The sequence below is a fragment of the Corythoichthys intestinalis genome, chromosome 18 (genome assembly GCF_030265065.1).
Source record: "Corythoichthys intestinalis isolate RoL2023-P3 chromosome 18, ASM3026506v1, whole genome shotgun sequence".
Taxonomy (NCBI): Eukaryota; Metazoa; Chordata; class Actinopteri; order Syngnathiformes; family Syngnathidae; genus Corythoichthys; species Corythoichthys intestinalis.
Window position 1 is genome coordinate 46,814,820 of NC_080412.1, and position 25,816 is coordinate 46,840,635.

Sequence of the window (25,816 nt, forward strand, 5' to 3'; positions counted from 1 at the left end):
GGATCCACGGATAGAAAGACTTGTAAAGGATAAATGTGAGTTTGTATATTGTGACTAAATATTGCCATCTAGTGTATTTGTTGAGCTTTCAGTAAATGATACTGTAGCGACTTAACTGTTCTGCCCAAATGCATGATGGGAAGTGTTGCAACAATGACTGTGTGTGGTGGCTGCAAATGCTATATCTTCTCTGCGTTGGGTACACTACAGGGTGTTAAGGAAAAGATCAACTCCTGTCATTCTTCCCCACGTCGCTTCCAACAATATCTATAGTTGCTGTGGGAGAGATGACAAAGCTTTTGCCAATTAAAAGCACAGCCCCAATGAATGCTTTTATCTACTCCACTCACTTGACACTGCCTCTTACCTCTGTATAGAAGTAAAACGGCGCCATTGTAGGCTGTTTGCGGCAATACGTGAATGAGTCGTACCGCGAATGCATTAATTGCGATAAATATTTTCACGTAATTTTAAAAAATTAATTACCGCCCGTTAACGCGATAAATTTGACAGCCTACATTTAACAAAACAAAATAAATGCATTCATTTGGGAAGAAATGCATAACTGATGCTAGAACAATCTAACGATATACTGGCAACCGAGGTGGCCTGTGGGGTGGCCAACCAATTTATAGGGGTGGCTGTGGCCACCCCTGGCCAAGCCCTGGTGGCGCCACTGACAATATAGAATGAACATTGAGAGACAAGGACATATTGGAGGCTCTACAAGGACAACACCAACTTGATGATGATAATACACACTCGTCTGGCAAAACGGTACGTTGTTTTTAATGAATCATACCCACCTGGGTGCCATGAACCGCAGGTTAAAAAAAAGCTCACATGCTAAAGTTAATGCTAATGCTAGCGTGAACTGAAGAAATTGTCAGGGAAGTTCTCGTTTGGACTCCTAGACAAGTATCAACAAATAGCTCAAATGAGAGAAAGGAATCAGACTCAGCCAAGGATTGCCTGCTTCAAAGCCTTTATCGATAAACAAGATATATATATCAAGGGTACAAATGATGTGATCCAGCCAGGACCAAGACGTACAATAAAACAGTGCACAAGACTATATATTTTGTTGAAAGGGCGTTGCTTACTATGAAACGATACCTGTCAAGAAAACAAAAGTGAACCTTATTTCAGCCCAGCTCTGGTGATTTTCCACAGAAAAACATCCTGCGTTACTACCTTGAGCACTAGCTCTAGCTGGTACAAGAGGGAGTCAAATCAGATAAGGCAGTCAACAGATACCCATTGTAAAATGTTCAAAGGAATATATGTGAAGCCCACGAACATGGATGGATACAGTCTCACAAACGAATATGGTTTCACAGAGGTAATGTGTTTTATAAGCATAAATACAATATTCTCTCACAGGAATCTGAACTTTTAGCCAGATTGCCGGAATCACGCCAGCTGAACCGCCGGACTGGCGCAACTCCAACGGCCTGAGCCGGCGAAACCCAACAACCCGGCCAAAAGACCAAACTCCGCGCGTTCACCTTAGTCTTAACCCCTTGTACTGACTCAATTTTGAAAGCTGAAAAAAGGTTTCGAATCACATTTTGACCATTTATATTCAGGTCGACAGCTATCAAACGGCAAGGCAAAACGGCAACAGATCCAGGCGAGGAGGCTGACTGGTTCCAGGGTCGTCATATCACAAGCCAACAAAAGATTCCCAAGCAAAATGAACACGATTAGTTAAACATTGAGTCTTTTTGAAGGCTATCGCCGGGCGGGCTGTGGGCAGAAGAAGTGTATGTTAGGGCATTGTTTAGGATTATCATTAAGATAATTATTAAATCCTTATTAAATATTTGCTTTTACCAATGAAGCCTCATAATAAATTATTAATTGCTATAATAGTATGTTCCAGGATTGATGGCAGTAAAGACATGTTAGTGATTGATAACTATAGACATGTTTAGCTCTTGATAGAACTGCCTTGTCATTCTGACCGGTTTAAACCGGCCTAGGTTCCACAGGTTAACTTAAAAGACAGGCCACAGACATTGACAAACTAAACTGTTTGTGACATTTGAGAAATCATATTGTTGCATTGTATTACTTGCCAAATGCTATTGCTTCATGAAATGTATTTGCTGAGATAATTATTAAGATGTTTATTATATAATTGTTCTCATCAATAGCTGCTCGCAATGAAGAAATGCTTTTGCTTATTTCTGCTCGCAATGAAGAAATGTTTTTCTTATTGAGACAACAACAGAGAAAGTTTTGCTTTGCTGGAATGTGCTGACACACATGTATTTGTCCCACCTACATGCATACACATAGCCAAACAAATTCATAGAGGTGTCGCCCGCTTGGCTCCCCATCCTTTTAAGGTTGACACTCTCTCTTATTGCTAGGGCCATCCCAAGAGGTGAAGGAGGGGCTAGTCAGAACAATTGCGGAAGCTGTATTTTTTTAGTCTAGTACTGCATTGTATAGTTTCACCTCATTCTCCTTGCAAGCTTTTCAACTAAATTGAGTGCCTTCTCTCCTTATTTTTGGGTAATATTATAAGGATACGTATTTGAACTTGACAATTATTGTCTGTTTGTGGATTGGACAGCAGGATTCGGGAGTTACTGTTGTCATGGCAACGAGGGTTGTGGATTTTGCCACCTCAGCGTCACGTGACTGCTGAGAGTTCACTTCTCGGTCGCGGGTTGCTCCTTATCAGATGTTCCTTGTCATGACAAGATGTCCCGCCATTTGTTCTGGACTGTCCGAAAGAACTGATTGCGGGAGTTGGTGGTGCAGACGTGGGCTTGGAGATGTCTTGCCTCGTCAGTGTCAATTTTGCTCAGTCAGTTGCGTGATGCATGCATTGGGCTTCCGTGATAAAAAGGCGTCGTGTATCTCTTATGCCCTATGTTAAATATATTCAGCTTGTTTTCCGTAAACTATGATATAAAAGCTATTTATTTTATATTGGGTGTGTTAGGGTAGTACAAACTAGGGTTGTTCCGATGATGTTTTTTTGCTCCCGACCCAATCCCGATCGTTTTAGTTTGAGTATCTGCCGATCCCGATATTTCCCGATCCGATATACACATTCAACATACAGTACATAAGTACTGTATTTGTTTATTATGACAATAAATCCTCAAGGGGGCATTTACATTATTAACTTTCTTTCTGTGAGAGGGATCCACGGATAGAAAGACTTGTAATTCTTAAAGGATAATGGTGACTTTGTATATTGTAACTAAATATTGCCATCTAGTGTATTTGTGGAGCTTTCAGTAAATGATACTGCAGCCATTTAACTTCTGCCCAAATGCATGATGGGAAAGAAACCATGACTGTGCACAGGGGCACCAATTGATATATCTTTTCTGCGTTGGGAATGAATATAGGGTGTTAAGAAAATGATCAACTAATACCTTTCTTCCCCATATTTCCTCCCACGTTATTTTTAATTGCTGAGAGAGGTATTGTAAGGTTTTAGCCACATTAAAAAAGGCTCCAAAGGCTGTCAAAGTTCTCTCTACTCATTATATGCTGCATTTTAGCGCTATCTATAGGTAAAACGGCATTTTAATAGATTGAACGCGACAATGCGTGAGTGGGTCGTGCAGTGCATGCGTTAAATATTTAACGTGATTAATTTTTAAAAATTAATTACCGTCGTTAACGCAATAAATTTGATAGCCCTACTTTAAGCCAAAACTACTCTGGATGAGTGTAAGACATTTTGTCTGTAACGTTAAATACAATTAGAAAACGATTAAAGAAATATATATATATATTTAAAAAAGGCATGTCCGATATTTTTTTGCCGATTCCGATACTTTGAAAATGACATGATCGGACCCGATCGATCAGCATCCCAATCGATCGGGACATCTTTAGTACAAACAGTCAAACAGTAAATATGTGAAAAGATACTATTCCTTCAGAATGCTATGCTAACGCTACGAGGTAATTTAGTGTTTAATGATCACTCAGCACAGACCTTTAAAGGCTAAAGCAACATTGCATTTTCTTTCTTGCCAAGATAAGAAAACAAATCTACCGTGTGTTTTAAAACAAGCAAGCCTGGAGCCCAGCCTAGCTTGAAGTACATCCTAAACAGTCGTGTCAAATGAGTGACACGACCAACAGACTGCTACAATGCAGGCTGACATTCTCCACGTACAACAAGAAAGTCGCGCTTTGTGAACATACGACAAACTGTCGCATTTTCGTCTCGTTTGACGAAAACTGGCATTAGTCTCCCGAGACGCGTTTTTAGCTCGTCATAGTCATGAAAAAATTGTCGACGAAATATTTTCTTTATCATCGACGGAAACAACATTGTGGTGGACGGCAAAACACAGACATCGTGTTTTTGTAAATATGCGAATTCATGTTTTATATGAAAAACTATGACCCATCTTCAGATGAAATGCAAAATGCATCTTATTCCAGGCTTAAGCAGGTGTGTCTGGGCCTGGTCTCCATCTTTCCAGAGTCTCCCAGCCAATGTTTACCAAGCCCTGGCAGAATGACAATGTGTGCATTATGAGGGCGATGATCACCGGGTGTTGAAATCTTTGACCCCGGTGACACGTTTTAAACATGGATTGGGGATTAAGCCCGTGGTGCAGCTGGCTGACAGGCCGCCCCCAAAGAGATTCACATCCTCGCTCCCTCTCTGCAAAAACCAAGAGGCGCTAATACCCTTTTTACTCTCCAGTGTAAAGTAAGCTGCTTTGGAAATGTCCTCGGACATTGCCGATGTCTACGCATCTTGCTTGAAATTAAGGACTGAGCATTAATCCAAATGATACGTGTCTGTTTTTTCAATTCACTTATTGACAGCAGTTCATGTTTCAGTTTCATGGCTATATGTATTTAAGGCACAGTCCAATCCATTTGAACTGAGAGGAATGGCAGTGAGGGATCATGTTTCAGCGCCGGTGCCAGCTCCTCCTAGTTCAAACAGATTAGGCGTCTCTCACTGTCAATGGCAGCCGATGAGTGAACTGTCAACAAATATATTGTATTATGCTATAAATATGGCCAGCACATCCTTATACACTGCTGGCCAAAAGTATTGGCACTCCTGCAATTCTGTCAGATAATGCTCATTTTTTTCCAGAAAATGATTGCAATTACAAATGCTTTAGTAGTAAGCGCTTCATTTATTTTGCTTGCAATGAAAAAAACAAAAGAGAATGGGGGGGGGGGGGGGGGGGGGATTCAATCAATATCATTTTACACAAAACTCCAAAAATGGGCCAGACAAAAGTATTGGGACCATTTGAAAAATCATGTGATGCTTCTCTAATTTGTCTCATTAACAGCACATGTTACTTACCTGTGGCACATAACAGGTGGTGGCAATAACCAAATCACACTTGCAGTCAGTTAAAATGGATTAAAGTTGACTCAGACTCTGTCCGGTGTCTTTGAGTGTACCACATTGAGGATGAAGAAAAAGAAGACCAAAGGACTGCCTGAGGACTTGAGAAGCAAAATTGTGAGGAAGGATGGGCAATCTCGAGGTTACAAGTCCATCTCCAAAGATGTGAATGTTCCTGTGTCTACCGTGTGCAGAGTCATCAAAAAGTGTAAAGCCCATGACACTGTGGCTAACCTCCTAGATGTGGACGGAAAAGAAAAATTGACGAGAGATTTCAACCAAAGATTGTGCGGATGGTGGATAAAGAACCTCGACTAACATCCAAACAAGTTCAAGCTGTCCTGCAGTCCGAGGGTACAACAGTGTCAACCCATACTATCCATCTGCATCTGCATCTGAACGAAAAGGGACTCTATAGTAGGATACACAGGAAGACCCCACTTCTGACCCAGAGACACAAAAAAGCCAGGCTAGAGTTTGCCAAAACTTACCTGAGAAAGCCAAAAACGATTTGGAAGAATGTTCTCTGGTCAGATGAGACAAAAGTAGAACATTTTGGGAAAAGGCATCAACATAGAGTTTACAGGACAAAAAATGAGGCCTTCAAAGAAAAGAACACGGTCCCCACAGTCAAACATGGCAAAGGTTCCCTGATGTTTTGGGGTTGCTTTGCTTCCTCTGGCACTGGACTGCTTGACCGTGTGCATGGAATTATGAAGTCTGAAGACTACCAACAAATTTTGCAGCATAATGTAGGGCCCAGCGTGAGAAAGCTGGGTCTCCCTCAGAGGTCATGGGTCTTCCAGCGGGACAATGACCCAAAACACACTTCAAAAGGCACTAGAAAATGGTTTGAGAGAAAGCACCTGAAACTTCTAAAGAGAGTCCAGACCTGAATCCCCCAGAACACCTGTGGAGAGATCTGAAAATGGCACCCTTCAAATCTCAGAGACCTGGAGCAGTTGACCAAAGAAGAATGGTCTAAAATTCTAGCAGAGCATTGTAAGAAACTCATTAATGGATACCGGAAGCGGTTGTTCGCATTTATTTTGTCTAAAGCAAAAGTCCAAAGTCTGGCCCGGGGGCCAAATGCGGCCCGTGGTCAAATTTCAACAGGCCCCCAGCCTCTGTCATAAAATCAATAACGTCTGGCCCGCACACAGACTTAATAAATTGGTCAGCAGTACTGCTACCAGCATATGAAGTCGCTTACACACTAAATGCTGCTCCTCATTTACCTACCAAAAGGCAGCAGCACTCAAAGCAACATTACCCCATGTGACCCTTTACTCCCAACTTTCTAAAATGGTGACAATCAACAAAAGAAATTTTACTGCGATGGCTGACGCTTCAAGAACAGGTGGAAATTGGACTATTTCTTTACTAAAATACGCAACAACTGAGTCTGCCTCATTTGCAAAGAGACAGTCGCTGTTTTTAAAAAGTTCAATGTGTGGCAATATTGCCAAACAAGACACGCTGACATGCACGACAAGAATACAGAGAAGAGACGTAGCGAGAAATTGAAGCAACTTGAAGCTAGTTTAATTTCACAGCAGCAGTATTTCGCAAGAGCCCGAGAGTCAAAACAGAACGCCACAAAGGTTAGTTGCGAGATTGTTAAAATTATTCATTAAAAAAAAATAATTTAAAAAAAATGTGACATGTAACAAATTTGCTTAAATATATTGTTGTACATAAAGGATGTCAGTCAAGGTTGGCCCCCCACATTTTTACCGCACCAAATCTGGCCTCCTTTGCAAAAAGTTTGGATCCCCCTGGTCTAAAGGCTGTGCTACCAAGTATTAGACTGAGGGTGCCAATACTTTTGTCCAGCCCATTTTAGGGGTTTTATGTAAAATGATAATGATTTTTCATTGCAAGCAAAATAAATGAAGATATTCCTACCAAAGCATTTGTAATTGCAATCATTTTCTGGAAGAAATTCCGCATTATCTGACAGAATTGCAAGGTGCCAATTTGGGTTGTTCCGATCATGTTTTTTTGCTCCCGATCCGATCCCAATCGTTTTAGTTTGAGTATCTGCCGATCCCGATATTTCCCGATCCGATTGCTTTTTTTCCTCCCGATTCAATTCCAATCATTCGCGATAATTTTTCCCGATCATATACATTTTGGCAATGCATTAAGAAAAAAATGAATAAAACTCGGACGAATATATACATTCAACATACAGTACATAAGTACTGTATTTGTTTAGTATGACAATAAATCCTCCAGATGGCATTTACATTATTAACATTCTTTCTGTGAGAGGGATCCACGGATAGAAAGACTTGTAATTCTTAAAGGATAAATCTGACTTTGTATATTGTGACTAAATATTCCCATCTAGTGTATTTGTTGAGCTTTCAGTAAATGATACTGTAGCCATTTAACTTGTGCCCAAATGCATGATGGGAAGTGCAACCGTGACTGTGCGTCGTGGTACCAATTGATATATCTTCTCTGCGTTGGGAGATAAACTAGGGTGTTAAGAAAAAGATCAACTACTACCTTTCTTTCCCCACATTGCTTTTCACGATATGATGAGAGGGATTGAAAGACTTTAGCCAATTAAAAAAAAAAAAAAAAAAAAGCTTCAAAGGCTGCCAAAATTCTCTCTACTCACTTAACGTTGCCTTTTAACTATGTGTACGTAACATGGTGCCATTATAGATTGAATGTGACAATGCGTGAGTGGGTAGTGCAGCACATGCATCAATTGCATTAAATACTTATCACCGCCGTTAACACGATAAATTTGATAGCCCTAGTTTAATCCAAAACTAAAGACTCTGGATGAGTGTAAGACATTTTGTCTGTAACGTTAAATACATTTAGAAAACGATTTAATTAAAAAATAAATATGTATTTAAAAAAGGCATGTCCGATATTTTTTTGCCGATTCTGATACTTTGAAAATGACGTGATCGGACCCGATCGATCGGGACATCTCTAGTGCCAATACTTTTGGTCAGCAGCGTATAATCTGTTGAATTTCCAGATGCCAAACGTCAAATACTATACAATTTAGTGCGTCTGTTTCACCAGTTTTTCAACTTATAAGCATCTTAGTGTAACTGAGCCGCAGTACACTTAGCCACGTGGTCTTAACAGAAAACCGGCCAGCCGGGAGGCAGACAGGCAGGCAGCCCTGAGCCAGAAGCAACACAGAGAACAGCTGGGACGTCGTACTCCCCGCGTGTCAGTCGACTTTTTATCACGGCCAAAAGACTTTTTGTTTTCAGGCAGTAATCAGACAGCCCAGGGGCTCTGTAAAGACCCCGTTCACATTTCATTTCAACTGTTACATATAGTAGGCTAATTGGAATCCTGCATCTGGGTCAGATGCATTGTCTCTCAAGTGCTGTCAAGCCATTGAGACACATGAATGTGGAATTATGCTTCTCCCCAGATGCATGATTGAGTCTCCCCTCTGAGCTATCTTAATTCCTCCATTTCAATCTCATTGTACGCATTCTTTTTTTCAAATTATTTTTTCCCCCCTTCACTTTCCTACCAACAGTTCCTCTGGGAAAAACAGTCAAATGCAACAATAAACTATTTACAGTACACATAGAATATGTACACTACATGTAACAAAGGTGCAAGAATCTTTGGCGAACCAGGTAGCTATTCATTATGACGGATACCTCAATATTTCAGACTATTTATCTCTCAGGGTGCAGACAATGAAAAAACCGTGTGGCATTTGCCAAGGCCCATCGCCTGTCAAAAGGACGGACGCTGGAAAAGTGGCAAAAGGTGGATTTTTCAGATGAATCTTTCATTGAATTACACCACAGTCGCCGCAAATATTACAGGAGACCTACAGGAGCCCGCATGGATCCAACATTCACTCAGAAAACAGTCAAGTTTGGTGGTGGCAAAATCATAGTCTGGGGTTACATCCAGTATGGGGGGGTGCGAGAGATCTGCAGGGTGGAAGGCAAACAAATAGTCTGAAATATCAACATATTTTAGCTGCCTCTAACCATAAAAAGGGACAAATTCTGCAGCAGGATGGTGCTCCATCGCATACTTTAATCTCTACCTCAAAGTTCCTCAAGGCAAATAAGATCAAGATCTTTCAGGACTGGCCAGCCCAGTCACCAAACATGAACAGGATGAAAGGGGAAGCATGGAAGACAAAACCCAAGAATGTTGATGAACTCTGGGAGGCCTGCAAGACTGCTTTCTTTGATGTTCCTGATAACTTCATCAATAAATTGTATGAATCCCTGTTAGCCTCACTGCCTCGTCAGAATGCTATGTTGTTGACCGCGTGGCAGACAGCGCTCAAACAACATGGTAATACACGTGACCAGTTTTTTTCCCCCGATGAGAAAACGTGAGATGTGATGTCACTTCCAAACTCAAGAGCAATATTTTCTATTCAAATGCTCTTCGTACATGACTACAGTATTCTTCATTCTACATACATTATGAGGCAAAAACAAAATAGTAACACACAGACACTAAGGAAACTAACTTTGATCGGATTACTGGGTTGGAAAAATGAACGCGTTAGATTGCTCGTTACTGAAACAAAGTAATCAGATTACAGTAGCGTTACTGACAACACTGCTAGTCAGGTGCCCTTTTCGCCGTAAAAAAGACGTCTGTTTTCCAGTCATTTTCACTAGTGTGGGGGAACAAATGTGCTGCGCCCAGGGCCAAGTCATACGTTATTATGTAGGACAAACGCACATAGTTTTATTACATATATACTAGGGCTGTCAAAATGATCGCGTTAACGGGCGTTAATTAATTTTTTTAATTAATCCCGTTAAAATATTTGACGCAATTAACGCACATGCCCCGCTCAAACAGATTAAAATGACAGCAAAGTGAAATGTCCACTTGTTGTGTTTTTGGGAGTTTTGTCGCCCTCTGCTGGCGCTTAGGTACGACTGATTTTATAGGCTTCAGCACCCATGAGCATTGCGTATGTAATTATTGACATCAACAATGGCTACTAGTTTATTTTTTGATTGAAAATTTTACAAATTTTATTAAAACGAAAATATTAAGAGGGGTTTTAATATAAAATTTCTCTAACTTGTACTAACATTTTTCTTTTAAGAACTACAAGTCTTTCTATCCATGGATCGCTTCAACAGAATGTTAATAATGTTAATCCATCTTGTTGATTTATTGTTATAATAAACAAATGGTCCTTATGTATCGTATGTTGAATTTATATATCCATCTTGTCTTATCTTTCCATTCCAACAATAATTTACAGAAAAATATGGCATATTTCATAGATGATTCAGATTCAGAATATTTATTGTCATTGTTACAAAGAAAGCACAACGAAACTTTGTTTGGAGCATCCATCCAGCTCATACAGCTAAGTTGGTAAAGTGCAAAGTGCAAACCCATAAAATAAATACCCATCAGTACCAAGTGTAAACATTGACACAGTTTTGGACATATGTACAGCAAAGATTCAACAGCAGCATAAGGTCGTGTCAGTGCTAAAGTGCAGAGCAAAAATATACCAGTTGAAAACAGGCAAAAATCAGTGCAAAACCCAGATAAGTTAATCAAGTATAGCCTACTGGTTGTCAACCAATGGGTAAGTGTCAGGGAGGAGGAAATAGTGGATAGTGACATACTGCAACAATCCAAACCAGCTCAGAGTTATTGTTGTTGGTGGATGTGGATTATTGTCCGTAAGAGGGGGGCAGACAGGGGAGAGGGGCAGAGTTCAGTAGCCTCACAGCCTGTGGGTACAGACTGACAGTCGTTTGACAGCCCTAATATATACAAAACAAGATGTACTGCTTGCAGTCCAATCAATGGATTTCTATGATGACATTCTAATCTATACTGTAGTATTATATCTAGGGTAGACAGGAATATTAATGTGTTAAGCAGGGGCACAGGCCAAAGTTAATTCAGCCAGAATGCAGTTGTTAATAAAATATTATTCTGCGGCCCGGTAGCAAATGCCGACAGATGGGGACCCCTGACATAATGTGCATAGTCCATAATCCATAGTCCATAGTCCTGGCTGTGCATTTGGGATGAAATGCATAACTGATACTACATCAATCTAATGATATACTGGCAAGCGGGGTGGCCAGTGGGGTGGCCAACAAATTTATAGGGGTGGCCCTGGCCACACCCTGGTGGCGCCACTGCAAAATGGATAAGCGACAAGACTTTAGTCAGGGACTGTACGTACAAAATCACATGCTTTTGAAATTGGCGCCCTAAAACCGTAGATTTGCGTGAACGATAATATTACCTGATCATATCGGACAACTCTAATATTATCCATGTTAATCTGTGTTTTATTGCATTTTATTTTGAAAGAAAAAAACTTGAGTACCATGAAAGTTCCCCCAAACAACGGCATTTCCTCTACTCCGCTGACTGCTAAAGAAAATGAATCTGCATTTTGTGACTGATCAAAAGAATTATCCCGCTCGTCCGCCCGCCCGCCCGCCGCGCGCAGTACCACAAATGAGCAAAACCCTATGGGAGACAAGGGGGACCACGCGACACACATTTCCAATTATAGCACCAAATGACTTTCTTCTTTTTGGTCGGCTCGTAATTGTTGTGGGTATTGGGCACATGCGACTCAATTTGTCTTACATATTTGTTGGTGGGACGATAACAAAGTTGACAGAGCCGAGGGGACGATACCGACGAAATAAGACAAAATTAAATAAATAAAAGGATGAGATAACTCCCTCAGTATTTGTTTGATCCGTTTCATCCTTCTTAAGACTGTTGAAGTTTAAAAGGCAAGGGAGTTAAGACACTTTAATCGTCTTTGGGTTACAGAATGCAAAGAGTATCGTTTTCAAATAATCACAAAATGTCCCCCCAGTGTAACGGTTACGGTTCTGACTGCAAGAATTGAACTTTCTGTGATTCAAATCATCATCATGTGCCTTGTTTGACTACTAGATGTCTTCAAGGGAACCACAGAAAGACTTGTAGTTCTTAAAAGATAAACGTTAGTATGAGTTTAAATAATTTGATATTAAAAACCCCTCTTGATGTTTTCATTTTTATACAATTTGTAAAATTAGTTCAACTAGTAGGTCGCCATTATTGTTGATGTCGCAGGGCGGTGACGGCACTGGTATACGCTGCCAGAGTTCCAGAGTATGTCTCTAGCTACATAAACATGTCATCTGTTCAGCCCTTTAAATTTGAACCCGAGAGGAACATTAATGAACATGACAGCACTGTCAATATTTCACAAAACGAGCAGAAAAAGCAAAATGAACAGGAAAGACGGAATGAGATGAGACGGGAGTAGGAAAAAACCAGCGAAACGTCCTACAAGAGGCGAATTTGACACCCAAAGTACTACCGTGTGCGTTCAGCTTGTTTTCTTTAGATTGAAGGAATATGAGCTTTTAGCCAGATTGCCGGAATCACGCCAGCCGAACCACCGGACCCGTGCTGGCCCAGCTCCAACGACATGGGCCGGTGAAATTAGACAACCCGGCCAAAAGGCCAAACTCCGCGTGTTCACCTTAGTCTTAACCCCTTGTACTGACTTCATTTTGAAAGCTGGAAAAAGACTTCGAAGCACAAGTTGACAATTTATTCAGGTTGACAGCGATCATACAGCACAGAGGGACCCAGGCGAGGATTCAGGGTAGCCATATCACAAGTCAACAAAAGGTTCCCGAGAAAAACTGGCAACGATTAGTTAAACATTGTCTTTTTGAAGGCTCTCGCGGGGCAGGCTATGGGCAGAAGAAGTGTGTGTTTGGGCATTGTTTAGGATTATTGTTCGTTTGTGGATTGGACAGGAGGATTCGGGAGTTACTACTGTCAGGGTAATGAGGGTTGTGGATTTTGCCACCTCAGAGTCAAAGGGCCTCTTGGAGTCTTATCAGTCGTGTTATCAGTTGGATATCGGGCGTTCTCCGGTGTTCCTTGTGTTGGGACAGGGCTTCCCGAATATAAACATTTATTCACAAGAATTTTCACTGGAAAAGCTGTTTATATCAGGCGGCCGCTAGCTACATTCACTAACAGACTAGCATTGTACTTCAACATATTTACGTAAAATAAACGCTAACTTCATGTTTTTTTTTTTTTTCTTTTAGCCAAAAATCGAGACTGTTTTACGTCTATATCTATAAAGATTTGGGGATTTAAGCATTTATTCACAAGAATTTTCAACGAAAAAAGCTCTGTGATTCCACTCGGTCAGCTTTGACGGCCTCGCCAACAATGCAGGCCCCCTATTTATCGGCCCCGCGCCCCATCAATACATTATGAAGTCTGAGATTTTTAAATCAATGGCAATTTTTTATGTATTTCCAATAACATATTTTAGTAAAAGAGAACAATTGTAGAGCCTACAAGTCTTTTGAGTCCCAGGTTCCCTTTAAACAAAAGTCTCAAACGATGTCATGGGGTAAAGCTTTATTGAGATTATTTCACAGACATTTTCAGGTTACAGTCAGTTTATTAAAAAGCAAATGGCCAACAAGTCCGTAAAGGTCAAAAACGAAGAAAAGCTGTTTTCACATTGTTACGTGACCATAATGAGGCAGTAATGTCAAGGACTGATTTCAATGTTACCGGGAATTAATTTACGGGCTGCCATTGAGGGTAACGGGACGTCAATGGCAGCCAGTGAGTTAAAATACCGTATGCACATCAATTCTGTCATACAGTTATCACGATGTACCCTGTTTATTTTCGGGAAAAAATCCAGCAGGAATATGCAATTTGCGAACACATTGCTATTAAAAATAAGCAACATTTAGTACAAAATAAATAAAAAAGGACTACAGATTTGCTGACAGGTGACATGAATCATTGAACAGGTTTGATCTCATCATGTACTCAAAACATTTTCTTATTACAAAACCAAAACATTTCTTTAAAAAACTATTTTCCACGATTGTTTCGGAGAACTCCACGCTGCATGCCAAATAGCAACCAAAAAAAGTAACATGTAGTAGTACAACAGAAGTACGTCCACCTCCACGGGTGTGCGGGATGACGCGGATACCGCATCTACACTGAGAGCAGCTTTGGTTCCGGATGCGATGTAAACGGCCACGCAGTATAAAGTGCATGTGGAGAAGCGTGCCATCTGAACAGAAGGGACAGCTGTAGTTTTGTCTTCACTGCAGGAGAATCGGGGTCGAAAAAGGCCTCCTTTTGCTCCCTGCTGTGCTCTTCTGTCCAAATGGCTTCTATCCTTCCTGCTATTTTTCTGCTCAGTAACAAAGCGCCCCCTTGCTGGTAGTTTAAAAGACCCTTTCTCACTGAGGCTGTTGGCATTGTCCTCACAATACTTAACTATGACTATGTTGTCAGAAAGCGGTACGCATCGGAATAAAACAGCATTCCGGTTTATTAGTTCAAATCCCATACCTATCGCCATTAATAGCAGCCAATGAGTTTATCCAAATTTCCTAACTGATAACAATTTGAGGGGGAAAAAAACAAAACAAAACAGTTTTTGACTCATTTTTGGGTGTGGAAACTATCACGTCGCGTTTTCACTTAGCTAGTTCCTACATACATACAACTAGCCTAGTGTAACTTGTGCTAAATAAACATTGCAGTCATACCTTTTTTTTTTCCTTTTTAATTTTTTTTTTTGCAAAATAAGCACTTTTCTACAGAACCCCTAAAGGGACATCGAAAGAAATAAAATACATTTAAACTATGTAGTGCGCACTAGAAACTGTGGTGCGCACAAGAAATTAGCTGGTCAACATTAGCATTATATAGCATTGAAGCGAGCGGACTTTTGCTATGCAAGTTAGCCAATTCTTCTTTGTAAGATCTACATTTTTTTTTTTTTTTTAAATATCGTTTGAGCTACGCTTAGGTGCGCATCAGACACCAACATTTTCAGCGTGCTAAAAATGATAATACAGGATTTAGTTGAGTTTTACTTCAAAAGAACAATTGGCTAACTTGCATAGCAAAAGTCCGCTAGCTTATATGCTATATAATGCTTTACCAGATTGTTTCTAGTGCGCTCCAAATTGTTTAAATTGATTTCATTTCTGTCGATGACCCTTTTAGGGCCTCCGTACATATCTCAGTAGAGTGATTTATATATTTTTTAAGTAAACATGATGGAGAACAAAAGTTTTGGACTCCGCACCCAAAAATGAGTTCAAAACCAATGTCAGACCTAAACCAACAAATATTGTATTTCCCACTCACGTTGGATGTTCTGATCCCAAAACGGAGAGCTCTTGCTCCAGAAACTAAGAGGAGCCCGAGCTCTCCATCGTTGACAATATACGCACAACCTCTGCTCTCTGCGTGGGTGAGATGTGCTGGGTCATGTGCACGATGGAATCCATCGCTACTTCTGGATTAGCTTGAACAAAGCTAAAAAGACAAATATATACGTATCAGAGACTCCTTACGTTTAACGGCGTCGCCCCCGCCGAGACTCACCTGCGAATCTGCTTGAGGATGTGATCGCGGCGGATGTACTTGATGTTCTCGTCGATGACCGACCTGGCTCCCTCATCTTCGGCGAGTTGTCTCTCCAGCCATCCCACCACTTCTTCGTTGTTGTCCCACAAATAGGCCTGCACGATGTCATGGTCACAAGAGTTGTTCAATAATATCGGCCAATAAAAGCATTTAAAATAACGGTGTCGATTTGAATAAATTATTGTGCAAGCCTGCAGTCTTTGTACATGGGCTGGTCACAGCTTAGCACAATGGCTGTGCCTAGAGTAACCACTAGATGTCTCCACTCTAAAATGCTTGGGATTTGTTAACCGAGGGAAAGACTGTAATCACACATGGTGCACAAATAAAATGAAAAATGAATTATAAACTCATTACTACTGCGTCCCCAGAAAGAAATAGTCACTAAGACAAATAATAAAACACATTATTATAATTCAAAAATCTGTGCAAAAGCCCAACAAAATTCATTTTGGGAATTGTCATTGCATTGGCATGTCCTATGATTGCCTGTCTATATTTGGAATGCTTTGGTTGCGCCCCCCTAGTGGCTGTTTGGGGTAACTTGTCTTAACAGGATCTTTTTTGTGTGTGTTATTCCTTTTATTTAGTTTCAGACATTTTGGCTCATTTGAATTTATTTGAGGTTTATAGGACATTATTTTGACACTTTTACAACAACGAGTTGAAGTAGTTCTGTCATTTTTCACAGAACCGTAATCACTCATGGTGCACAAATAAAATGAAAAATTAATCATAAACATCACATATTACTACTGCATCACCGCAAAGAAATAGTCACTAAGAAAAGTAATAAAACAAATAATTATAATTCAAAAATCTGTGCAAAAGCCCAGCAAAATGCATCTTGTGAATTGTCATTGCATTGGCTTGTCTAATGATTGCCTGTATATATTTCTAATGCTTTGGTTGACCCCCCCCCCAGTGGCTGTTTGGGGTAACAGGATTTTTTTGTGTGTTATTCCTTTTATGTAATTTCAGACATTTTTAAATGTTAAATGTGATGGTTCATTTACTTACTTTTCCCCCTGCTGTCATTGTTTGCATACTATCCTTTTTAAAATATAAAAACCTATAAATGCTTGTGTGATTTTAGTTAAAGGAGACACTTTTTTCATCTGTGTAATTTTGACAAAGATCAGATCACATTTGCGCGTGATTTTATGCAGAAATGTGAGAAATTCCAAAAAGTTTAGATACTTTTTCATATCACTGTAAGTCCTCGACCGCATTTTGGAGTTGAACAACATCGGGATATCGGTTAAAAAAATCATGATCGCACAACTCTAATTGTCAGGTTTTACGCCGATATATAAAGCCGCCAAAATCAATATCAAAACAAACAAAAGGAGTGGACCGGCGAGAGGTGGACGCATGGTGTCTTGTTGATTTGGGCCTGATAAGAATATTAGTATTCATGAGTACCGGCATCTCTGATCCCAAACAAAGCCAGGCTGGAGGGGCTTAAAGATTTGAGGGTGGAGGGGTTTAATAGGCCCTTGCCTTTATATGAATAGCCCCGCTTGAGGTCCGCAAGAACATTTAATGCCCTTATTAATCATTTTTAATCTGTTTGCTTTTAATTAAGAGACAGCGTGTTGCTCTCCTATCAGCACGTGCCAGGGCTGTGATTAATTGTGGCTTAAAACAGTCATTTCTGACGGGGTTAGGGTTCTAGCAGGCAAGAAGGCCACTTCCACTCTGAGGCTCAGCCCAATTGGGCCTCAATGAACTGTGCTCATGTAGCTTTACTTCATGTTATGGCTAAACACAAAGCATTTTTAATCAAGTGCAATGACAATAAACGACCGGGCACGTTTATAATGCCACCGATGAAAATGCTCCATAAAAGTTATCGACAAAAAAAAGCTAATTCATTTCACTTGACTATTTTAAGGTGAAATGAATTAGGTTTAGGGTTGGTTGGTTGGTTGGTTATTTATTTAGTTCATGAATTATAAGTCCTTTGGTCAGAATGCAATTTGTAATAAATACTAGTCCTTTTGTAATACCGTAATGTAGATATAATACTACAAAATGCAATTACTGGAGAAATGGCAATGGTAGTTTTGCTGTGCTGGTAGGTATAACGGGTCACTTTCTGTTGATTTTTACAGCAGGGCTGAGAACAAAAAGTGGTATTTGCCATGTGGCAAAATTGAACTTGCCATGTGGCATTGTTGATTTTGCCATGTGGCATTGTTTTTTTGCCAAGTGGCAAAATGGATTTTGCCATGTGTCATTTTTTTGCCAGTAATGTTTTTTTTTTTTTTGCCATTTGTCAAAATGGATTTTCCATGTGGCATTTTTTTTTTTTTTTTGCTAAGTGGCAGAATTGATTTTGCCATGTGTTATTTTTTTGCCATGTAGCATTTTTTTTGCCATGCAGCAAAATGGATTTTGCCATGTGGCATTTCTACTTGGTATGTGGTAAAAAGGATTTTGCCATATGGCGTTTTTTTTTTTGTTTGTTTTTTTTTTGGTATGTGGCAAAATGGATTTTGGTTTGTGGCATTTTTAAAAATTTAGTTTTGCTAAGTGGCAAAATTGATTTTGCCATGTGTCATTTTTTGCCATGTGGCAAAATGGATTTTGCCGTGTGGCATTTCTACTTGGTACATGGCAAAATGGATTTTGCCATGTGGCGTTTTTTTTTTTGTTTTTTTTTTGTATGTGGCAAAATGGATTTTGCCATGTGGCATTTTTTGGCCATGTGGGCAAAAGGGAGTTTGCCATGTGGAATTTTTTGGGCCACCTGGCAAAAAACATGCCAATGTATTATAGGATATTTACACCAAAAGATGTTAACTGGTCACACTAGATTTGACAGCGACGTCATAAGACCGTCATAATTACGACATGACCCTGTCATGAGCATTAATGTATGCTTATGACAGATGTCATTTAGTGTCATTTGGCAAATGATTGTTGAATGATTTTGAAATTATTTTGAATAGATGTAAAAGATCTGAGCTGGACATTAATGGGGTTAGTGACAAAATTTGCCAGATGACATCTGTCATAAGTATTCACTATTGCCCATGACAGTGTCATGTCATTATTATGACGGTCTTATGACGCCGCTGTCAAATAAAGTGTTACCTATTAACCCAAATAAATTAACAAATAAGCAGCAGTGCACTATAAGCCCGAAAATTACGGTAGATGCAAAGCAAAGAGCAAGTTGCTAAATTATATACAAAGACACATAAGTGAATAGCTATCGTTTTTTAAAAAGAAATACATTTTCAGGATGATTGTCAGTCAGACAGGATGATTGTTGATGCTATAAACATTTAATCATTTAATTTGAAATCTTAACTTCAGCGTAAAAATGTGTTACCTTGACGGCCCCTTCGGCCTCAACGAACCAGCGGCGCAGCATTGCCTGGATTTGTCCATCAGTCAGCTCGCTGTTGGCTTTTTGGATCTTTCTTTTTACAGTCTCTTCCAATAGGAGGCGCCGCAGGCGCCAGTAAAAGAACTGGCGGGATGTCTGCCACTCCAGGATATCCTGAAAGAGCAATCTTGTTCATTCAATCATTCAACTTGACGAACCGCCCCGTTAAAATGGATGTTTGCTGTTGTCTGAGTCTCATTTGCCTTTCTCAAAGTGATTGACTCACACTATGACAATATACAAAGGACCCACCGTGATGACGCCCTTCTCCTGCATGCGTCCAGGAGTGTCATGGAGGTCTGCAAACTGAACAGCCACCTGATGGTAAATGGGCGACAGAAACTCTTCGCGCTCTTTAAGCTTTGTCTCCAGTTCTTTACGGTCGGGAGGGCTCAACTCTGGAGTTCCTGTTGGGGGAGAAACACAAAGTTAATATTTGGAGTGGAAGGAGTCCTCCAACTTCACTATACTTTATGATTACTGATGCACCGATACCGATACCAGTGTTGGCAGGGGGGGCTGATCTGGCCCGAAATGGTGGTATCGGTATAGGTGAGTACCAACTAACAGGGCGCCGATATCATTTACCAGTCTGGTAACACTAAACCAAGCCTTTTTGCTCCTGACACTTTCTCCCTACTACTTTGCATGCCAAGCAGCTATTGCTATTGACCTTTTCCAGACCAATGAGAGCGGGCCATTAGTTGCTCTTAACCAATGCCGGGGCAGCTTTTTCATATGGAGGAAAAACAAACGAGGAGAAGAAAATGTCGGTGGTTTCGGAATATTTCAGCGTCGAGTACAATGGTTGGGGATGGACCGCAGCAACAAACCCTGGGCAGTGGGACGAGAAGAGTGAAGCAGCAAGACAGATGTCCGAAAAATATCCTCGAAATGACTTGTCAGTAACCTGCCCTTGCCTTTGATGAAAGCGTGGGAATCCTGCTTTTTATGGCTCACACAGTACCTGAGTGTAAGGTCCCAAGTCACAAATACATTAAGGAGACGACTATCCTGCACTAAAAAAATTAAGTCACGAAACATGTTGTAGAAAAGTTGGAGAATGCATAAGCTTTTCAACCGGAGTCTGGAGCAGCCAAGTCTCCCAACTTTCCCTGCTCAGCTTGATAGCCGACAGGAAAGCATAGTACTTCATGCGAATGAATTCAAGGGATCACACACAACCGCCAAGCTATTGCAGGAGCTCAACTGGAGCATTCCGAAGTCAAAGGTACTTTATTTTTTTTGTCTTTTACTGAAAGAAATGCTGCAATAATTTGAGACCTGTTTCAAAAGTGCTGTAGAAGTAAGCTAAGCTAAGTGGCTAAGCTGTGTGTGTGCGCTATTTGCATTTGTGCGTTGCTATGGATGGAGTTATGTTGCTGCTGGTGCACAAAGAGGGAGGCTAATAGAGAGACAGGATGCTTTGGTCAATTATTATTATTATTATTACTTATAATTTCATGAACGTTGCATTTTTTGGCCTTTGAGAGGTTTAAAAAAGTTTATTCAGTTCATTCAGTTTATGATTATAAATGTACTTTTACTTTTTCTTACTGTTGGGCTAGTATTATACAAGTTTTAATTTCACGAATTTAGAACTACTTTGGCCTTTGAAAGCCAAATGTTTATTCAACTATTGTCACCCATACCAGGTTTGCAATAAAAAGTTCGACTGGATTCACTTTGTATTAGTTTTTTTCCCGTTTTGCAAAGGTAAGCAGCAGCCTGACAAAGTCATGATAGCAATGATTTCACATCCAAGTATGTAGCTCTTTGGAAAAAAAATATATTTATATATAAATGACGGAAAACACTCAGGTGACTTAAAGTTCCGCTCTGAGACCCCCAATTTGGCCAACTTTCAAAATGGTCAGATATGCATGTGTGAAACAGTACATCATTGGAAAGCTCCAGATCTAAATTTACTGGAGGAAGAAAAATTTTGAACAGGAGGGCATTTTTAAAAAAAGATTTTTTTTTTTTTTTTTAAACAGCGATACCCTTCCTGGAGGTGAGAGCACGCGAGAGCAGAATTAAAGACGTAATGACTTTATCGAGATATTATCGTGTACTTACCTTGTTTCGACCCCAAAAGACCCCCAATTTGACCAAATTTCAAAACTGTCCTATATGCATGTGTGATACATCATTTGAAAGCTTTAAATCTCTATTTTCTGGGGGAAGAAAAATTTTGAACAGGAGGGCATTTAAAATATATATATATCATTAAAGAGCAAAACCCTAACTGGAGGTGAGAGCATGCGAGAGCAGAATTAAAGACGCAATGACTTTAACGAGATATTATGACGTACTTACTTTGTTTCGATCCAAAAACTCCATGTAGCATGTATCACCGGGTATCAAGATACAGCTGTGAATGGCCACAGCCAGATTTTGGAGGTATTTTATGGGTGAAACATGGTCATATAACAAGGGTCGCCAAGCAGAAATCGCAGACATCAAGGAGTGGTGGAGATTTTCTTTTTCATATATTTACCCTTTTAAATGTTTTTTTTTTTTTTTTTTTGACCGGATCAATTATTTATCATCTAATATATTGGGGAAAATCCAATAGTCACAAAAAATATATATAATTAAGCGATAGTTATAGATATCTGTGACTTTTTTACAGACGCCATTTTTTTTTCATTGTGACGTCATTTGTTTAAAACATGCGAGTGAATAATTTTTTAAAGTCTTTTTTTTTTTTTAACGAAATACTGTATTAGACATCAATTAATGATTCTAAGCTAAAAATGACTGACATTTTGAATAATAGATATAATTAATTACCTTCGTTTTATGGCTGGGTTGAAACAAAATCAGTTGCGCATCGTCTGTAAACGGGGGTTTCCACGCTAAAACGGACAAATTAAAAATAGTTCGGGGGCTTAATGCGCCATGAATCGACTATGGCAGCATATAGACATATTGTTTTATCAAACACAACAGTTCTTTTGGCTTAAAATACAGCAGTTTAATTTAAAGAGGAGTGCAAGAGCAGAAACTGCTTTTTCTACACTGCCAATGGGAAAACCCATTGGCAGTGTATCAAATACTTGTTCTCCCCACTGTATATATATATATATATATATGTAAATAACAGAGTGGTACCGGTATGGAATCGGCCAATATTGCACAGCCAAGTATCAGGGCCAAAAATTGGTATTGGTGCAACATTAGTTAAGATAATGAAAGTTGCAAGCAACTGTAGTGCCTTTGAATTTGTGTTTTCATGGGAAATTCTTGAAATAATCAGAATTTAAAACCAAAACAAAAAACGGCTACTTCACACTAAAATGAACGACTTCCTGCTCCAAAAAGAGTAACGTTGACTGTTCCGCTTTCAAAAAAAACAAAACAAAAATGATGAATATGGATGACAATAAACTCTTCCTGTGCCATTGACGATCATAGGCGTCCAATCACAAGGCTCTTTTCACCCTTTTGCTGTGAATTTCAATGAGTATTACTAGTATACGTCCAATCCCTCCCAGTTCTATTGGATTGGACGTCTATCGCCGCCAACGCTAGCCAACAACTTCAATGACTTTAGTTGATAGGGGGAAGGGAAAAATGGTCAAATATAAATGCAAAGTGCAGCAGTGACTTAAGCCAGACTAACGCAGTTGTATTTAGCTTTCCTCTCAGAGCCGTCAATTCCAATCTGCTCCTCAATAAGACTGGCCAAAGCGGCGAGCCCGAGCAGCATCGGATCACAGTTTCTGCGAGTTAAATCGATGCGCTGCGCCGGGGAAACAGTCAAGCTGACAATTGATCCTCGGCAGCTGTGATTGACACGTCTTTCTCGGGGGACTGCGGCAAAGATGATGCGTTCAAGAGATAGAGAAGTCTTAGCCTTGCAAGCAAGACGGTACTTCCTGACTCATACAGTAGCGTCTTGCCAACCTCAACTCTACAGTCATCTGAACTTCCAGCAAATAAGGAGAAAGACCAGCAGAAAGCAACTATCTAGATGAATAACATTTCAAAAGTCTGGTTGACAATACACCTCATTTCCTCATTAAAAGAGAAGCAAACAAAGCTATTCTTGAATTCATGTGGATTGGTCGCATTCTGGTGGCGAGCCAATCAGGGGAATGAGGCGGGAGCTTCAGGCTAGACCAGAAAGCAACTACCTACTTGAATACTAAGGCAGAATTCTCGTAGATAGAGAAGTGATCATTTTTGGGCCAAAAAAGGAAATGTCTTAGCACAATGTCACTTACAGCTACAACTCAAGTCAGAAACCTTGGTGTAATTATTGACTCAGACCTAAAATTTGATAGCCATCCAAAGTCCGTCACTAAATCTGCTTATTACCACCTAAAAAATATAGCCAGAATTAGTGGGCTTCTAACTCAACAAGACATGGAAAAACTTATGCATGCATTCGTTTTCAGCAGATTGGACTATTGCAACTGTATATTTACGGGTCTTGATAAAAAAAATCAGTCAGGAAGCGGCAGCTAGTATAGAATGCTGCAGCCAGAGTCTTCACAAATACAAGGAAACTGGATCACATTACACCGGTTTTGAAATCGTTTCACTGGCTTCCAGTGAGTCAAAGGTTAGACTATAAAATACTACTGCTCGTCTACAAAACACTTAATGGCCTTGGACCAAAATACATGCTTGATTTGTTGGATTCCTATCAAACTCTAGAACCCTAAGGTCGTCTGGAACTGGTCTCCTGGATGTTCCAAGAACAAGAACCAAGCAGGGTGAGGCAGCATTTAGTTATTGTGCTCCTCACCTTTGGAACAAGTTACTTGAAGGTCTGAAGTATGCTCAAACTGTTAGCTCCTTTAAATCAGGGCTAAAAACGCTTTTGTTTAACACTGCATATCCATAACTGTCTATATATTTCAATCTATTTGCTTTGTATTCCTTTTGTGCTTATCTCCGTTGCTGAATTCAATTATTAGCAGCATTTTTTTTGTTCTATTCGTGAATAAATGCGATTTTTATGTATAATTTTATTTCCTATTTCGATTGTCTTTGTTTTTACGTTCTATTGATTTTAATGCCATTTTTATGAACTTCACGTGACGTAAAGCACTTTGAATTGCCTTGTGTTGAATTGTGCTATATAAATAAATTTGCCTTGCCTAAATGTAGAAGTTTTTCCTCAAATACACTTTTTCCTTAATGAAGATATTACTACCAAAGCATTTGTAATTTCAATTTTCTGGGAGAAATTAAGCATTATCTAACAGAATTGCACAGGTGCCAATACCTTTGGTAAGCAGTGTAGGCAAACTGCAGCTTTTGGGATATGTAAAAAGGTTGTCTGCCTAATTGGCTGCCTGAGCGGTCCACTGTCCAACAAAGTGAAGGGAATAGGTACTGTTCTCGCACACGCCATATAATTGTTTTTATTAGTCTAACACATTCATTTCACTATAATTTAGGCAGACTTCACTCCATGCCCTTGGACATAGTAAAGCGCTCATGAGGGGGCTCATGAGGGGGAAATGGTACCGTTTCTCAAGGCACCATCTAACTGTTTGGATTACTCTAACACACGTAATATAATTAATCAGGGAATAGTATCATTCCTCATATTTACTGTAGGACTGTAGTATTTTAACACACCCAATACAAAATAAATAGCACACTATAGTTTAATAAAAAGAAGCAGGATAGATACACAACACCATTTTATCATAGAAGCCCAACGTGTGCGTCACGAGCAAGATTGATGCTCCAACTCTTGCAATCAGTTCTGCGAGGACAAAGAACAGCATAGCGGGCGCTTGGGACGTCAAGACTAGCGTCGGTCGCTGTGGCAACCACGTCCCATCCACGGACGAACCTAACCGCCCAAAACCGGCCACAGAGGGATGGTCCCGAAACAACACGCAGCCACACCTTTGGCGCACGGAAGCGTTAAGCAGCGTAGCACCACTTCGTTCGGCTTTTGTTGTTTTCCGTGCGGCTTGGCCGGGGGGGGGCAATTCCAACAAAAGCCAAGGCAGCCCTGCCCTGCAAACATTCAAGATGCTAATTGGAGCAATCCAACGCAGTGGTTTTGCGAGTGTAAATGGGAATGACTAATGAGGACCTCAGTGATCACAAAATATATGCTAATTAGGGTCAGATGACCCGTCTCTGGTTACGAAAGTGATTTGTATCAATTGATCCACCCTTGGTAGTTTAAATGAGATGCAAAGAACATCACTAAAAGCTTTTTTGACGAGAAGAGCTATCGTCAAATCAGCAGCCGTATATTTTTTTGAAGGTTCTTCCCATAAAACAAATCTGGATTGGATCTTGTTGAGTTAATTATCGAGGGTTGATTGAATATTTGCTTGATTGATTGAATATTTGCTTGTGCTCATATATACCTAATACATACATAATACATATTGCCATATTTATTCTTACTGATATAACCAGTGAATGATTATTGCTTGCTATACTAGGTTGTAGTATAATGTTTAAGTGTTATAAAGTGTAAAGAGGGTCGGGGTGACAACTGCCTTGCTTCATGGCCGCAACATTGCATACCTAGACCTTCTGGGACATCTTCAGCACCTGACGTCTAGACTTTCGTCTAGACTTTCGGGCACATCCTC

At 40.0% G+C, this 25,816-nt stretch overlaps 1 protein-coding gene across 9 annotated transcripts in view; it reads right to left on the reverse strand.

The window, feature by feature from the left end:
* Positions 1 to 11,827: 11,827 nt before the first annotated feature.
* acaca (acetyl-CoA carboxylase alpha) overlaps positions 11,828 to 25,816 on the reverse strand; it is a 102,125-nt gene continuing 88,136 nt past the window's right edge. For 5 of the 9 annotated variants that reach the window (XM_057820071.1, XM_057820069.1, XM_057820072.1 and 2 more), the window contains 4 exons: positions 19,485 to 19,639; positions 19,176 to 19,346; positions 15,791 to 15,927; positions 11,828 to 15,721 (listed from right to left, as the gene is read on the reverse strand). In XM_057820071.1, the coding sequence (XP_057676054.1) occupies positions 15,595 to 15,721; positions 15,791 to 15,927; positions 19,176 to 19,346; positions 19,485 to 19,639 (590 nt within the window). In that variant the 3' untranslated portion in view covers positions 11,828 to 15,594. The remainder of the gene's footprint in view (positions 15,722 to 15,790; positions 15,928 to 19,175; positions 19,347 to 19,484; positions 19,640 to 25,816) is intronic. The other 4 variants (XM_057820078.1, XM_057820076.1, XM_057820075.1 and 1 more) reach the window with 1 other exon arrangement.